We start from the raw sequence: 16480 nt of genomic DNA on the forward strand, positions 1-16480 counted from the left end.
CTGCGGTGTTGGTTATCTGAACACGAGCCGGGGGCGTCAGGTGGAGTGTGTGAAGACTCACACTTCCGGAGTTAGGCTGGAGTCTTCTTTAAAGATGTTTTTTTTGTTGCCGTGTTTGACAGAGCCACTGTCCGCGGGAGTTTCTTGGTCCTTTAGGTGCAGGTCAGTCTTCCGAGTCCTCAGAGTTTGCTGGTCCCGCTGGATGCGTCGCTGTGCAAGTTCTCTGAGTCTGGAGACGGGCCTGTAGGTCTGAGGCCAAGTCAGTTGTCGTCTCTGCGGGACTTTCAGGTCAGCAGTCCTTCCTTCTTCAGGTTGCAGGAATCTTATTTCCTGGGTTCAGGGTCACCCCCTAAATACTCATAGCGGTTTTTAGGTTTGGTGGGGTAGTAGCCAATAGCTACTGTCTTGGAGGGTGGCTACACTCTCTTTGTGCCTCCTCCCTGTGGGGAGGGGGGGCCCATCCCTAATCCTATTGGGGGGAATCCTCCAAAACAAGATGAAGGATTTCCTAAGGCAGGGGTCACCTCCGCTCAGGACACCTTAGGGGCTGTCCTGACTGGTGGGTGACTCCTCCTTGTTTTTCTCATTATCTCCTCCGGACCTGGCTCCAAACGTGGGGTCTGTGTCCTGAGGGGTGGGCATCTCCACTAGCTGGAGTGCCCTGGGGCGCTGTAACACCAGGCTTGAGCCTTTGAGGCTCACCGCCAGGTGTTACAGTTCCTGCAGGGAGAGGTGTGAAGCACCTCCACCCAGTACAGGCTTTGTTCCGGGCCACAGAGTGAAAAAGGCAATCACCCCATGTCACCAGAAACCCATCTGGATGTGGCAGGCTGGCAGAAACTGGTGAGCCTAGCACTAGTGGTTGGACTGGTATACAGGGTGCATCTCTAAAATGCCCTCTGTGTGCATTTCTCAATGAGTCCCACACTGGCGTCAGTGTGGATTTATTGTGCTGAGAAGTTTGATACCAAACTCCCCAGTATTCAGTGTAGCCATTATGAAACAGTGGAGTTCGTGTTTGACAAACTCCCAGACCATATACTCTTTATGGGTACCCTGCACTTACAATGTGTAAGAATTTGCTTAGGCACTGTAGGGGCTTAGTGCTCATGCAACTATGCCCTCACCTGTGGTATAGTGCACCCTGCCTTAGGGCTATAAGGCCTGCTAGAGGGGTGACTTACCTATGCCACAGGCAGTGGGTTGTGGGCATGGCACTCTGAGGGGAGTGCCATGTCGACTTAGTCATTTTCTCCCTACCAGCACACACAGGCTGTGAGGCAGTGTGCATGTGCTGAGTGAGGGGTCCCCAGGATGGCATAAGACATGCTGCAGCCCTTAGGGACCTTCACTGGCCAGAGGGCCCTTGGTACCAGGAATACCACTAATAAGGGCCTTATATGTGCTCCAGGGCTTTGCCAATTGTGGAGACAAAGGTACAGGTTAGGTGGAAGTACACTGGTGCTGGACCAGGTTAGCAGGGTCCCAGCACACCTTTTAGTCACGTCAGCATCAATATCAGGCAAAACGTGGGGGGTAATTGCAACAGGGAGCCATTTCCCACTAGAGTGTCTGGTGCCAGCGACACAGCTACACAAGCATGCCATATCCCTAACATAGCAAACACTAATCCACAATAAACGTGGCACTCACAACACTTAAAATGAAATGGGAAAGGGATATTAGTAGATGAAGGTGACTTGGAGGTGCCCATGATAATTTGCAATAAGAGTAAGATTTAGACTGGTCCAAATAATAATTTTGTATCATTCATACTTCACGCATGAACATGGTATGATTTGGCATGATTGGAGAAATTGGATGCCTCATTGGCTGCAAGTTGATCAGTGCATTTCTGCATTTCCTGTAGTAATGTCCCCTAATACAGACATTCTGTTTTGGGGTAAATGATCAGCTGCTCCTTATTAGGGATCTAGAGAGACCAAACCAAGCTGAGGTGCAGAGGCACCTTTTGTAAACTAGACATGATGGTAGCCAGGCAAGACATTGCATGTAAATAGGGAATCATGGAATGGGCAAAGAACACGGACTGGTGCATGTTGGCTGAAAAAGTGTTAGACGAAACCGTGATGCTCCCAAAAAATTGGATAAGTCCTAGGACGTGTGGAGGTTGCAGTTTGGCCCTATAGCATAGATCATGGATGTGCTGCATGATTCATGGGATAAACATAAGACATACTTTGATAGCTTTACTCGAGATGCTAGATGCGTAACGGATCCAATGAGCTATAAAGAACTCTATAAATCTGCTTGAATTTTATTTTCTGTTGTTTGACAGTGTCACTCTGCATGTTCCATGGCCAAGAAGCATTGCACATCACAATCAGTGTTCACAGTAAAACACATTATTTCCAGTTGTTTTAGTGCTTTGCCCCATACACAATGTAATAAGTTTTTGGAGTCTAAGCCCCAAAAGGTTCTAGTACCTGCAGATCTCTATTATAATAATCTTTGCACCTCTACCTTTTCCTGCTGTAAATAAAGAACAATGTATTTTATTAGGTGTGTATTTGACTGGACCTTATTTTTTTATTACGTGCATCAGCACCACCAAACCAACACCCACCTTTTGGAATAAGCAGTAACTGCTTGCATCGCTCCTATTGGAAATGTAGTATTTTGTCAATCCAGTCGAACTGAAATAGTTCCTAAGTGAATGGATGCATCTTTCTGCAGAAATATATCAGTAGCTCACCTGCAGGTGGTGTTAACTTCATCTGGATGTCAGTTATAGCCCAGATGTGACATCACTGGAGGCATATAGAGCCGCCTTTTGTGTTCGACATTGATCCAAGCTGTTTTTCATTTTTGTAAATGTTTGCAGTGTTTTAGATAGTGGTTCCCCTAAAGAAGTCACGTTTTAAGCCTGCCACTCCAGTCATGAACAGTTGTTGATTTCAGAAACCATGCGGCCAGTTTCTGGTTGTTGGGGTGGAAGCATGACAATCAGGCATGAGTTCAGGATGTGCTAGTAGTGCAGCCTCAGGCGTACAAAAGCCAAGAGCATCACTGTTGCTGAAGAACCCAAACCCCCAGTGCCAGTCCTCCTGCCAGCATACCTGGAGTTTACTGCATCTGAGGGCAACCAAATTGATGCGAAGATAGCTATATTTGGAAGCTCAGTAGTTCCCTCTGGGTGTGCCTGCAGGCGTCATTGATACAACTGTGTACCTTACTGAGATGCCACCTGCGGGTATTTCCCATGTGCAGGTCAACCCTCAGGTGCCCGCCTCAAACTATAGCTCCAGTGCCAGCAAGAGCCACACCACCATTTGTGACTCATCCAGTGGCCCCTCTATATTGTTGCCTGATATTAGTGCCTTCACAGCCGCCTCACCTCACTGCCTCAAAATAAAGCCATACTGATGAGCACTAGATGTTAAGGGCAAAGGACTACGGAGGAGGGCAGATACAGGCAGAAAACCCAGCATAGGCCCTTGCAAATGGAGTAGAACTAGCAACGACTGGATGACATATTTGGGTCAGATTTCGATCACATGCAGATGCCTCACACCATTTCCCAAGTGGATGACAATAGCAGTGAGGCATCTAAATTGCTCCTTCCTGTGGACTCTGATAGAGCCAACTATTTAGAATTTTCCAAAATGCTAATGAGCTAGACACCTCTACTGGGAATGAGAGGTGGTGCCCTTTGGGGTCAGAACCACCAAAAGTGGATTGTCTCAGGGCAGATATAAGCAAGGCTTCAGAGGTTTCGAACAACCACTTTCAACAGTCAAAGCCAAGTTAGTTTCAATGACTGAAATTCAAGACTGCACTTGAATTTTCCAGTAGGTGGTTGTGGCACTTCTGCAGAAAGGAGTTGTGGAGTTGGTCCCTGCACAGGGAATTGGCAGAGATGTTACTTCTTGTGTTTCCTTGTTCCCAAGGGCAGTGGCCATCTCCTTCAACTCCTAGACCTCCGGGATCTTGAAGTGCTGTCTTCACAAGGTGAAATTCAAGATGCTATCATCAGCTCAGGTCTTTATAGGGCCGTGTGAAAGAGGGCCTCTTTTTTACATGGTTATCCCCCAACATGTTGCCTGAAGTTGATATGTCCTAGAAATTGTAGTGCCCATGGCCCCTACTAACCAGGTTCCCTGATCTGTTGTGATGCAATGGCACAATTGGCTACCACTTAAAGTCCCTAGTAAAGGGGCACCTAGGTGCCCAGGGCATGGGGTGCTAGGGGTAGGCCCCTGAGTGCAGCAGCACGGATTGTCCCACCCTCTAGGGCCATGCATCCAGATGCACTCAACACTGCCATTGCAGGCTGCATTTCTGGTGCAAACCTAAAATACAAACTGGAACCATACACTGCATTTACTATGTGTAAGACACCCCTCTGGCAGGCCTTACAGCCCTAAAGCAGGGTGCTCCATGCTATATATAAGGGCAATATGAGCAATATGCCCCTACCGTAAGCTAAGTGTCTCATTGGACACTACCAGGTTCCCCCTAGAAAGCCCACTAAATTCAGTAATTAGTGGGCACCCCTAGACCAAGAAATCAGATTCAAAAGGACAAAGAAGACTAGCACCAAAGAAGATCCAAAGCAAGAGAACTGTGTACCTGCTGCATCAAGTAAAGGCGCCAAACCCTGCTTGCTGCGACGAGGACCCAGACATCGCTGCTGTGGAGGAGCTGGACCCTAGACTGACCCCAAGAAACCCAGGGGACCTCCAGGCTTTACAAAGCACCTCAGATTTCCCTTCGGAGTGGAGGCACCACTCTGTAAACCAACAAGCCAGTGAGGGTCACTTCACTGACCGGACAATATTTCCCGAACCGGAAGTTGCAGCCAGACCCGACGACACTGACCGCCAGGACAAATCCCGCAAGTGTACTACGTTGAGTGGCACTGCGCACTCCAGTGGCTGAGAAGTGCAAATACCCCAGGTACTGGTCAGTGGACATCGGAACCCAAGTAAAACAGCTCCCCCTGAGCTGCAACTGGACCAGACGAGGGACTTCAAGGACACCCCGGACCTCCCACCAGAGTTCCTCCGTTGTCCTGCAATCAACCGTGTCTCTGACATCCATCTGGACCATTGTGGCATCTTTGCGCAAGGCCCTTGGATCAACAACTTGCCCTGCATCGGCTGCCCTGTGCCCTGCAATAAGGAACCAGCTGTGTCCAAAGGGTCCCTCACACTTTGCGACCTCGACTACAAAGCACCACCTTTAAACTTGTCCCTGCAGACCTTTTACAAGTGGTCCCTTGCAGTGGCCCTGTACCAGCTCCAAGAGTCTTTCCAAAGCTGCTCCCACCAGAACGAGGAGCCGCCCGAACTTCTTCTACTGGCACAGCGTGCCCAACGACGACTGTGACCAACCTGCCAAAGCTGAACTGTATGTTTTTATTTGCATTTTTTTTATAGGTGGCCTTCCATTGTTTCCTATTGTGTGTAATTACGCACTGACTGCATTTATTGAAACTTGAAAAATCCATAATTTAAAAAGTACTTAACCAATTTTGATAATCTTGGTCTCAAAAATTATATAAAAATCTGAAGTATTTTTATAAATTGTTCTCGTGTTATTCCTTTGAGTGTGCGAGCCGCGTGATTGATACTGTGAGTACAACAAATGCTTTGCAGTTCTCCAAGATTAGCCTAACTGCTCGACCAAGCTACCTCAAAAATTAGAGCATAAGGTTTTTGCCTTTGGAATCTAACGTGTAGTTGCCTGGAGCCACACATGGTGTGCCTAACCTTGTGCACTACATAGAGGGCCAGCCTCCTACAGCCAGAATGTGAGGACTGTATGTGTCCCTGGACTTGCACGATGCATATTTCCAAATACCAGTCCTGAAGTTCCACAGGTGGTACCTGTAGTTCGTTATAGAATCGATAATGAACTAGTTTGTGGTTTGCCCGCTTAGACTTACTTAGTCACCCAGAATGTTCACCAAAGTGATGGAGAAGGTAATGTGGCATTGTGTATTGGTTAAATTGGTATGCCCCTACCTGGGCAATTAGCTGCTGAAGATGAACTCGCCACAGCTAGTGTCAGACCTGAACATCCATGTGTAGGAGGCTGGCCTGGTGTGTGGTGGCCACCTATGGAGTTGGCACCTTATGCGAGGTCCAAGCAACCCTTATTAGTAAGTGTTAGTGTCTAGGAAGCTAAGGCTCGCTAGTCGTAGCTGTTGTGAGCAGCCAAGACTAATCTAGGAGTAGTATGAAGCACTTGCAGTACCACAGTAGTCACCCAGTATCTTATCATACATGAAAGGAACCATACAGTGTTGCAAAAATAAAGGTATTTTATTATAGTAACACCGAACTAGACTACTATAGGCAATCCCCCTTTCTGGAGGTAAGTACACACAAAATATGTACAGGTAAGTACTAAGGATTAGCATAAAACATTAGAAATAGCAAGAATTACCAAGGGCCCTATAGAGAGGATGGGGGGCAAAACATAAACTAAAATAGTGGAATGCGGGAATGGGTCCCCCTCCAGAGGATGTGGAGTAGTTTGCAAGGGGTGGGAGAGTATGGAACCTCAAGAGGTGAGTATCAAGATGACCCCCACTGACGAGGAGAACAGAGGTAAGTTACCTGGTCGTCCCATAGGCTAACATGTGGACATAGTATTGAACAATGCAAGAACAGGACCAGACCAGTGGAACCCAATGGTAGATTCTGGATGAAGACCTGTAAAAGAAGAGGACAGAGTCCAGTCCATGCAGGAGTGTCTAGGTGGGGGAGGAGGCAATGCCCACTCTTCTGTGGGTGAAGATCTGGGATGACGGTGAGGGGTGAAGGACAGCTGTGGAGTCCAGGAGCTGCAGAGGAGTCCCATAAGTTGTCTAAGAGCTGACTCTTGACGGTCGCCAGATTGCAGATGGGTGAGTGGTCAGGAGGACCACCAACAAGCAAATGCAAGTTGGAGCTGAAGAAGATATGCAGGGCTGGAGAGGACCAGCAAGGTCCTGGGGACTTGACCCTTTAAGAAGAGTCCGGGTAGACCCTAAGAAAAAAGGAGAGCCAGCAGAAGCAGGCAGAACCCTCACGAATAACCCATTGCCAGCAAGCACAGTAATTTGCAGTTAGGCCCTGGCAGCACCCCTTAAGAGGAGTCTAACCTCGCTGGAGCAGCAGAGAGGAAACTATCCTTGCACAGAGAGTGCTGGAGGCTAGGCCTACTTGGAGCCTGAAGATCCCTCAGAGCAGAAGTCAACAATTGTTGGTTGCTGCAACAGTCGTGGTGCACAGGGATTCTGTCCTGGAGGAAGAAGCAAGGGCTCACCGTCCCCAAGTTGAACAAAAGGCAAAGAGGGCCCAGAGGACCCCTCAGAACCACCACCTGTGTTGGAGAATCATCGCAGAGCTAGAGGACAGCAGAGGTCAGCAGCACCCAGGGGCCTACGGATGCAAGGGAGTGACTCCTTCACTCAAAGGTAGATTTCTTCATGCTTCTTTGGTGCAGTCGAAAGTCCTGCTGACCCCAGAGGATGCACAGCTGTGGAAATGTTGCGAAGTGCTGACAGGAGCCGTGGAAACAATGATGCAGGGCGAGGTCGTCTCGGTGTTGCAGTCTTGTTTGGTTCCTGTGAAGTCCAGCAGCAGTTCCGGTGGCCAGGAGCAGTAGAGGTCATTGCAGAGGAGTCCTGGTGGATTCGTGCATGCCGCATCTGGGGACCCACCTGCAAGTGAGAACCTAAATAGCCCAAAAAGGGGCTTGGTCACTTTGCAAGGTGACCACCTATCAGAGGGGGTCACTGATGTAATCTGCCTAACCTGGCCTCTCAGATACTCCCAGGGGCCTATGCCCATCTTGGTTTCAAGATGGCAGAATCAAGTGACCACATGGAGGAGCTCAGGGCACCACCCCTGTAGTGGTGATGGACAGAGAAGTGGTCCCTCCCCTTTCCTTTGTGTATTTTCGTGCCAGAGCTGGGACTGGGGGTCATTGGACTGGTGCAAGATGGATTATGCACGGATGGTATCAAATGTGCACTTCAAAGCAAGCCGGTGGCGCAGGGAGTCTACATCCCTTGTAACACCTATTTTCAAGGGAGAGGAGGTTGCACCCCTCTCCCACAGGAAAGCCTTTATTCTGCCTTCCCCTGCCTGAGCTGGTCCAACAGCCGGAAGGCAGAACCCTGTCTGGGAGGCTGCAGCAGCGTGGGCTGCTTGCAGACCCTGGAAGACTGGTAGGAGCAACACCAGGGGGGTCCTCTAAGGAGCCCCCAGAGTGCATGGATTCATGCCACCATTACTGGCATCAGTATTGGGGTATGATTCCAACATGTGTGATACCAAACATGACTAGGTTCTGAGTTACCATTATGTAGGTGGACCATAGATAGTGACTTATGGCCAGTACATAGCTAAAATGGCTTCCCCGCTCTTAAGAAGTCCAGGAAATTGGAACTGGAGTTCATAGGGGCACCTCTGCTTATGCAGGAGTTCCCACACACACAGGAACCTGCACCCTGCCCTTAGGGCTGTAAGGGTCTACCATAGGGGTGACCTGGTGTAGTGACCAGAATTTAAAGGGTGCATGCACCTTTTCATGCAGGCTCTAAATGGCAGGCATTCAGACACAGTTTGCATGGGCTCCCATGCATGGCATAATACATACTGCAGCCCATTGGGGGATCCCTGGTGTACCAATGCCCTGGGTACCTAAGTACCATATACTAGGGACTTCCGGGGGTACACTGGAATGGCAATCGTGGGGTTGAAAGGGTACCAAGGCAACCAAATTTAGAGGAGAGAGCACAGTCACTGGGGTCCTTGTTAGCAGGATCCCAGTGACAACAGTCCAAGCACACTGACAATAGGAAAAAAGTGGAGGTAAACATGCCAGAAAGAGTGACTTTACCTACACCATGCATCCCAGTTGTTCAATTTGGGCTTGCCCATCAGTCTGCCCAAGTTACTCCTGAAGCCTTCTCTGCTCCACCTTTTCATAGGAGCAGAACTCATCTCTCTGAACCTTCCCACCTTCCTAAAGGATTCAGGACATTCCCGAAAAGATTCTAATGTTTTTAGAGAGAGTTTGAATTAGTCCTGAATGTTCTCCACCTGCTTGGTCTGCTGCCCCCCTGTTGGTTACTATTGCATTCTGGCAGTGGTGTCTCCACGTGCAGTGGTTCTACCATGAGAGAGATTTTACAGACATAAGTATTGCCTCCCCTCTCCCTAACTCCCCCCCCCCGCGCTCTCTCTCTCTCTCCGGACTAGTCAAAAAATTCTGAAACTCTCCCTGCATCACCTTATCGAGCAAGTATCCTCTTGCAGTCAGAGGGACAGGTTCTTTGTCTGTCTCTCTCCAGAGCCTCCACTTTCATGCTTGGTAACTGAGCTGGTATTGGTGAGCTCTTTTAACCTTCTATTGGAATTTGTTTAACGTCTTCCATTCAGCACACAGCCCTTCTACAAAGAGGGACCATTTTGTTGCCTGATGTGCAAATGAGTGTGTTGATTTCCCTTAGGGCACAGCTTTCAGATGTTTTATGTTTTGCACCGTTGTTGATCCAGCAAATGTTCTGCAGTGAAAACAGTTAAAGAATATGTTGCATCCTAATTGGTGGCATTAAATTATTTACCAGACCAATCCCTTCTGTTCAAGCTCCTAATAGCTTTGAGTTTTTTGAAGGGGCTGTCCCCACTAGTTTTGAGATGTTTGAAAGTGCTATCATATGGGGGCCCTGTTCTATATTTATACAGCTGCCAGTTGTGGCTTTTGACTTTTCATCACTTTTAGTCAGCACATACACGAGTACATGCGTGGTGTGCTCAAACACCTTTACTCTTTTTTTTTTTTTTTTTTACCCATATAAGCTATTTCTCAGGGCTAAGCAGCTTCCCTGCTGAAATTGCTAACCTCGTTCCGTATGCAGCAGTCCATTATGCTTCCTTCATATTTTCTAGCACCTCATCCCACCAAAGAGGGGAGGTTAATCAGACTGTCCCCTCTTAGGGCAGTCAGATACCACATCAACAGGATTATAGACTTCAGATATGACAATCAACTATATGGGCAACACGAAGGGCAAGAAAGTCTAGAAGAGGACATTGTCTTGTTTGATTGTTCTCTGCATTAAATCTGTTATGCATTTCTAAAACGTAACCACCAGAACAAATATGTTGTTCATTCCATTATAACATATGAATCTACCTTAGCGGCAGCCAGAGGACTTCCCAGACCAGCAATACATTGTTTGGTGTTTTTTGGCTTCCCTTCATACATTCACAGAGGGTTGTCCAGTCGGGCACCTGGGAACAAGCAAAAGGTGAGAAATATAGCAGGTAGATTCTGTGTCACCAAAACAGTTGTTACCAAATGCAAGTAACTTTTTCTTACGTACCATAAGTTGTACCCCGTAACTTCTGGCTTCCCTAGGATAAGAAAGTTATTTATAGTAGAATTAGGAGACCAAGTGTAGGAAAATGCCACTGTTGGCATGGTTACCCCCTAACTTTTTGCCGTTTGTTGATGCTAGTCATGATTGAAAGTATGCTGGGATCCTGCTAACCAGGCCCTAGCACCAGTGTTCTTTCCCTAAACTATACCTTTGTTCCCACGGTTGGCACAGCCCTGGCACACAAATAAGTCCCTTGTAAATGGTACCCCTGGTACAGAGGGCCCTGGGGCCAGAGCGTTCTCTAAGGGCTGCAGCATTTATTATGCCACCCCGGGGACCCCTCACTCAGCACATGTACACTGCCTCACAGCTTGTGTCTGCTGGTGGGGAGAAAAAGACTAAGTCGACATGGCACTCCCCTCAGAGTGCTTTGCCCACAACCCACTGCCTGTGGCATAGGTAAGTCACCCCTCTAGCAGGCATTAAAGCCCTAAGGCAGGGTGCACTATACCACAGGTGAGTGCATAGCTGCATGAGCACTAAGCCCATACAGTGTCTAAGTTCATTCTTAGACATTGTAAGTGCAGGGTAGCCATAAAGAGTATATGATCTCGGAGTTTGTCAAACACAAACTCAAACGTTCCATAATGGGTACACTGAATACTGGGAAGTTTGGTATCAAACCTCTCAGCACAATAAATCCTCACTGATGCCAGTGTTGGATTTATTGAGAAATGCACACAGAGGGCATCTTAGAGGCAACTGTATACCAGCCCAACTACTAGTGCTAGGCTGACCAGTTTCTGCCAGCCTGCCACATCCAGACTGGTTTCTGGCCACATGGAGTGAGTGCCTTTGTGCACTCTGTGACCAGGAACAAAGCCTGTACTGGATGGAGGTGCTTCACACCTCCCCCTGTAGGACCTGTAACCCCTGGCGGGGAGCCTTAAAGCTAGTGGAAATGCCCCCCCCCCCCCCCCAAACCGGACACAGCCCCGACTTTTGACGGCATGTCTGGAGGAGATAATGAGAAAAACAAGGTGGAGTCAGATGACCCCTGCCTTAGGAAATCCTCCATCTTGCTTTGGAGGATTCCCCCCCAGTAGGATTAGGGATTTGCCCCCCTCCCCACAGGGAGGAGGCACAAGGAGGGTGTAGCCACCCTCAGGGACAGTAGCCATTGGCTACTGCCCTTCAGCCCTAAACACCCCCCTAAATTGAGTATTTAGGGGTGACCCTGAACCCAGGAAAACAGATTTCCTGAGACCTGAAACAAGAAGGACTGCTGACTTAAAAGCCCTGCAGAGATGAAGGAGACAACAACTGACTTGGTCCCAGCCCTACCGGCCTGTCTCCAGACTCAAAGAACCTGCAACAGTGACGCATCCAGTGGGACCAGCAACTCTGTCGACTCAGAGGACTGCCCTGCAACCCGAAGGACCAAGAAACTTCTGAGAACAGGGGCTCTGTCCAAACAAACACCAAGAAACCAGCTTTAAAGGGACTCCTCCTCACTCCGGAAGCGTGAGTCTCCACCACTCTGCACCCGATGCCCCCCGCTCGTGTCCAGAAGAACCACACTGCAGAGAGGACCTGCAGGTGTCTCCAACGACGTGGACACCCTGAGACGACCTCCCTGCACCCCCACAGCGATGCCTGCACAGAGAATCCAGAGGCTCCCCCTGACCGCGACTGCCCGATAACAAAGAACCCAACACCTGGAAGAAGCACTGCACCCGCAATCCCCAGGCCCGAGAGAAACCAACTACTGGTGCAGGAGTGACCAGCAGACAGTCCTCATCGTTACCCAGTTGGTGGCTGACCCGAGAAGCCCCCCTGTACCCTGCTTGCATTGCCAGAGTGAACCCCCGGTCTCTCCATTGATTTCGATCTAAAACCTGACACCTACTTTGCACACTGCACCTGGCCGCCCCTGTGCCGCTGAGGGTGTATTTTGTGTGCCTGTTTGTGACCCCCCCCCTGTTCTCTACAAAACTCCCCTGGTCTTTGCCCCCTCCCCCCTGTGCTCTACAAAACTCCCCTGGTCTGCTCCCCGAGGACACAGGTACTTACCTGCTAGCAGACTGAAACTGGAGCCACCCCTCTTCTCCATAGGCGCCTATGTTATTTGGGCCCTACTTTGACCTCTGCACCTCACCGGCCCTGTGTTGCTAGTGCTGGGTGTTTGGGGTTGACTTGATCCCCCAACAGTGGGCTGCCTATGCCCCGGAGACTGTACTTGTAAGTGCTTTACTTACCTGAAAAACTAACCAGTACTTACCTCCCCCAGGAACTGTTGGTTTTTGCAGTGTCCACTTTTAAAATAGCTTATTGCCAAAACTGTGTCCATTACTGTTTTAAATCAGAGTTCCATATTTACCTATGCCAAGTACCTTACAATTTATGTATTCACTTGAATTCCAGAATCTTGTGATTCTAAAATAAATAAGAAAATTATATTTTTCTATATAAAAACCTATTGGCCTGGAGTTAAGTCTTCTCATTTATTGCCTGTGTGTGAACAACTGCTTAACACTACCCTCTGATAAGCCTACTCCTCGACCTCACTACCACAAAATAGAGCATTACTATTATCTAATTGTGCCACTGTGTAGCCAACTTCCTACACCAAGCTCCATAATTGTATCTTGTTTTTCTTACTCTGACCTTTGTACAGCCTTGGTGCATGGAAAGGTTCCATATCTGTTTTCATGTATAGAGCCATTTAAAAAAATCATGTCATCTTTTAAATACTAAATATTTTTACTTTTTCATGTCTATTTTGTCTCTCCTTCTCTTTAGGATCCTCATATGAATGTTAGAAAGGCTGTTTATGAAGCCCTCTGCAACTTTTGCAGAGGTGTTTACCATGTCTGGCAGAAAAACCCAAGTGACCAGAATGCAGCAGGTAGGGAAGTGCTTTGCACTGATAAAATAGGGTCTGGTGTGTTTAGGATGGAATGCAAAATATATGAAGGAGTTTTGTCATTTTCTCTATTGATATTCATTAATTAATATATATCAACTTTTAAAAGCAGAATCCCTGCATAGTTGCCTAAAGATCTCTTTTTGTGATGGATTCTCCTACCTGCAGATTTCTGATTTCCTATCTGTAGAGTAATCCCAGAAGTCAGTCTAGATGGTATGTAATGTGGATTTGTCTCACGCATGAGGGTATCCAGGCACTGGAGTAGGTTTGAGGCTGAAGGTGTTGGGAGTCTGCCTTGGTTAGTTTGTTGAAGGTCCAGGTCCTCAGCTTCTTAGAGAATTCAAAAAGTGAGGAGAAGGCTGTAAAGTGTTGCAGGAGGTCGTTAAAGAGTGAAGCTGAGTGCAGGTGTCTGGTGTGAGAAAAGGCCTCTTTTTGACATGGTTAGCCCCCACTTTTTGCCTGATGTATGATGTAGCCTAGAAATGGTAGTGTCCATGGCCCCTGCTAACCAGGTTCCCTGGGCCAGAGCTCTTTCCTTAAAACTGTTGTGATGCATTGGCACAATTGGAAACACCTTTAGGTGCCACCATAATTCCCTAGTAAATGGTACTCAAGTGCACAGGGCAGGAGGTACTAAGGGTAGGCCCCTGAGGGCAGCAGCACTGATTGCACCACCCTCTAGGGCCATGCATTCAAGTGCACCCAGCACTGCCATTGCAGGCTGAGTGCCCTGATGCAAACCTAAAATGTAAACTCGACATGACACACTGCCTGTGTGCCCTGCCCACTACACACTGCATACCATATGGGTAAGTTACCCTTCTGGCAAGCCTTCCAGCTCTAAAGCAGGGTGCTCTATACTGTATGTGAGGGCATAGATGCCTGAGCATTATGTTCCCACTATGTCCTTGCCAAACCTTGGGCATAGTGAGTAGACCGAGCAGCCCATTTTAATACATGTGTTGGACACTGGTCAACACGAGCTTCACAGCTGCATGATAGCCACTCTGAACCCTGGGTTGTTTGGCATCTAACAACTCAGAATGATAAATCCAAACTGGTACCAGTGTTGGATTTATTATCAAATTTACCCAGGGGTCACCATAGAGGTGCCCCCTGCAAAAGCTAACTACCCTGCATGGTTGCTGACTCGTTCTAACCAGCCTGTCACCGCCAGACAGCCAATCTGCAACCTTGTGGGGAGAGATTCTTCTCTCTGGGTTACAGACAAAGCCCTTCCTTGGTGGAGGTGCTAACACTCCCTTACACAGGAATGTGCACTGCCCTGGCGGTGAACTTCAAAGGGCTTACCACTCTTGAAATTCGGCCCCCAGGCCTGTTGCTAGCAGCAGATGGCTGCCCCATTGCAATCCCCCACTTTTGGCAGGAGCAACGGCAAGAAACCACACAAAGGATAGGAGGAGTGGCCCCACCTGGCATGCACCATCCTTAAGGTGTTGCCTGCGAGGTAGACACTCCATTTCATTTTCCTTCATCTTGGACGGAAGGAAATTAGCCAATCGGGTGTAGGGATGTGACCTCTGCCCAAATCAAGCGGTCAGTTAGTGGGTGTAGCCACCCTAAGGTAGATGACCCATTGATCACTACCAGGCTCCCCCTAAAATGCCCACTAAATAGAGTATTTAGTGGGGATCCCTAGACCAGAAAATCAGATTCGATGGACAAAAGAAGACCAGCACCAAGAAGTTCTGAAGCACAAGAACTGTGGACCTGCTGTATCAAAAAAAGGCGCCAAACCCTGCCTGTTGCACCCAGGACCCGACAATCACCTCCGAGAAGCTGCTGGACAACTGAACAACTCTACAAAAACCCAGAGGACCTCCAACCTTTGCAAATCGCCAGATATCTCCCTCCAGAGTGGAGGTACCACTCTACAACCAAAAAGAACCATAAAGCCAGTGAGGGTCACTTCACTGACCAGTCACTAACTCCCCAACTGGATGCCGAAGCTGGACCAAACTACACCCGACGGCCTGGAGGACAAACCCTGCCAGTTTGCAAGTTTGGTGGCACTGTGCCCTCCAGTGGTGAAACCGTGCCAAAATGCTGGGTATTGGTCAGTCAACATCTGAAACCAAGACGAACAGCCTGCCTAGGGCTGCAAAAGGACCAGGAGGAAGCCCCATTCTAAGGACTTAAGAAGCAACCCGGACCTCATGCCAGAGTGCCCACATTGCCCTGTAAACAACCCTTGAACCAACTTGCCTCCTGCTCCTGTGGGCACCTTTGCGCACAGCTCCTGGCTCACCGATTCGCTCTGTGCCCTGCACAGAAGAACCAACTATGCTCTAAGGGTCCCCTGCCCTTTGCGACCGCGACATTCCAAGGGGACCCCAAGGATCAGTCTTTAAACTTACCTTTTCCAAGTGGTCCCTTGCAGTGGCCCTGCACCAGCTCCATAGACATTCTGATGCTGCTCCCGCTGGAACCGTGAGCTGCCCGAACTCCTCAAACTGGCTCAATGTGCCCACCGACGACCTCTACCAACCTGCAAAAGAAGAACTTGGTAAACCAACGGTATAATTTTATATATATTTTTGAAGGCGATTCTCCATTGATTCAGATGGTGGGTAAGTACGCACAAAAAGACTATTTTTATTAAATTTCAAAAATGCATATCTTAAGAAGTACTTAACTAATCCCGATGGTTTTGGTCTTAAAATTGATATAAAAATATGAAGTATGTTTATAAATTGAGTTATTCCTTTGAGTGTGTGAGTTGCAAGATTGATACTGTGAGGGCAACAAGTGCTTTGCACTTCTCCAAAAACTGCTGGACCAAGCTACCTCCCAAACTTAGAGCATTAGGTGGTCTAGTTTTTACCCCTTTAAACCAACATGTGGTTGCCTGGACCCCTTGTACAGTGTGCCTAGTTTTGCACAATACATAGTGGAACTGAAGTCAGTTGTTCAGGTATTTTGGTCTCATGTTGTGCAGGTTGAATTGGCTACACTTGTTTATGTGGAGCCAGTGCAGCTCTCTCATGTGTGGTGCAGTGTGGGTGTGTTCCGAGAGATCAAGGACGAGTCTCACTGTGGCGTTCTGGATGTTCTTGAATCGGGGGAGGAGATGGTTTGAGAGCCTCATGTAGAATGCTTTTGCAGAGCCTAATCTGCTTGTGATGAGGGCTTGTGTGACAGTGTGTTTGGTGTTCCAGGGTTGCCATTTGAAGATCTTGCAGAGA

General features: G+C 48.4%; 1 protein-coding gene across 1 annotated transcript in view; it reads left to right on the forward strand.

The window, feature by feature from the left end:
• The window catches only part of IPO4 (importin 4), a 1872953-nt gene that overhangs the window by 1068301 nt on the left and 788172 nt on the right, over positions 1 to 16480 (forward strand). The window contains exon 22 of the mRNA XM_069238173.1: positions 13148 to 13253. Coding sequence (XP_069094274.1) covers positions 13148 to 13253 — 106 coding nt within the window. The remainder of the gene's footprint in view (positions 1 to 13147; positions 13254 to 16480) is intronic.

The sequence above is a fragment of the Pleurodeles waltl genome, chromosome 6 (assembly GCF_031143425.1).
Source record: "Pleurodeles waltl isolate 20211129_DDA chromosome 6, aPleWal1.hap1.20221129, whole genome shotgun sequence".
Classification (NCBI taxonomy): domain Eukaryota; kingdom Metazoa; phylum Chordata; class Amphibia; order Caudata; family Salamandridae; genus Pleurodeles; species Pleurodeles waltl.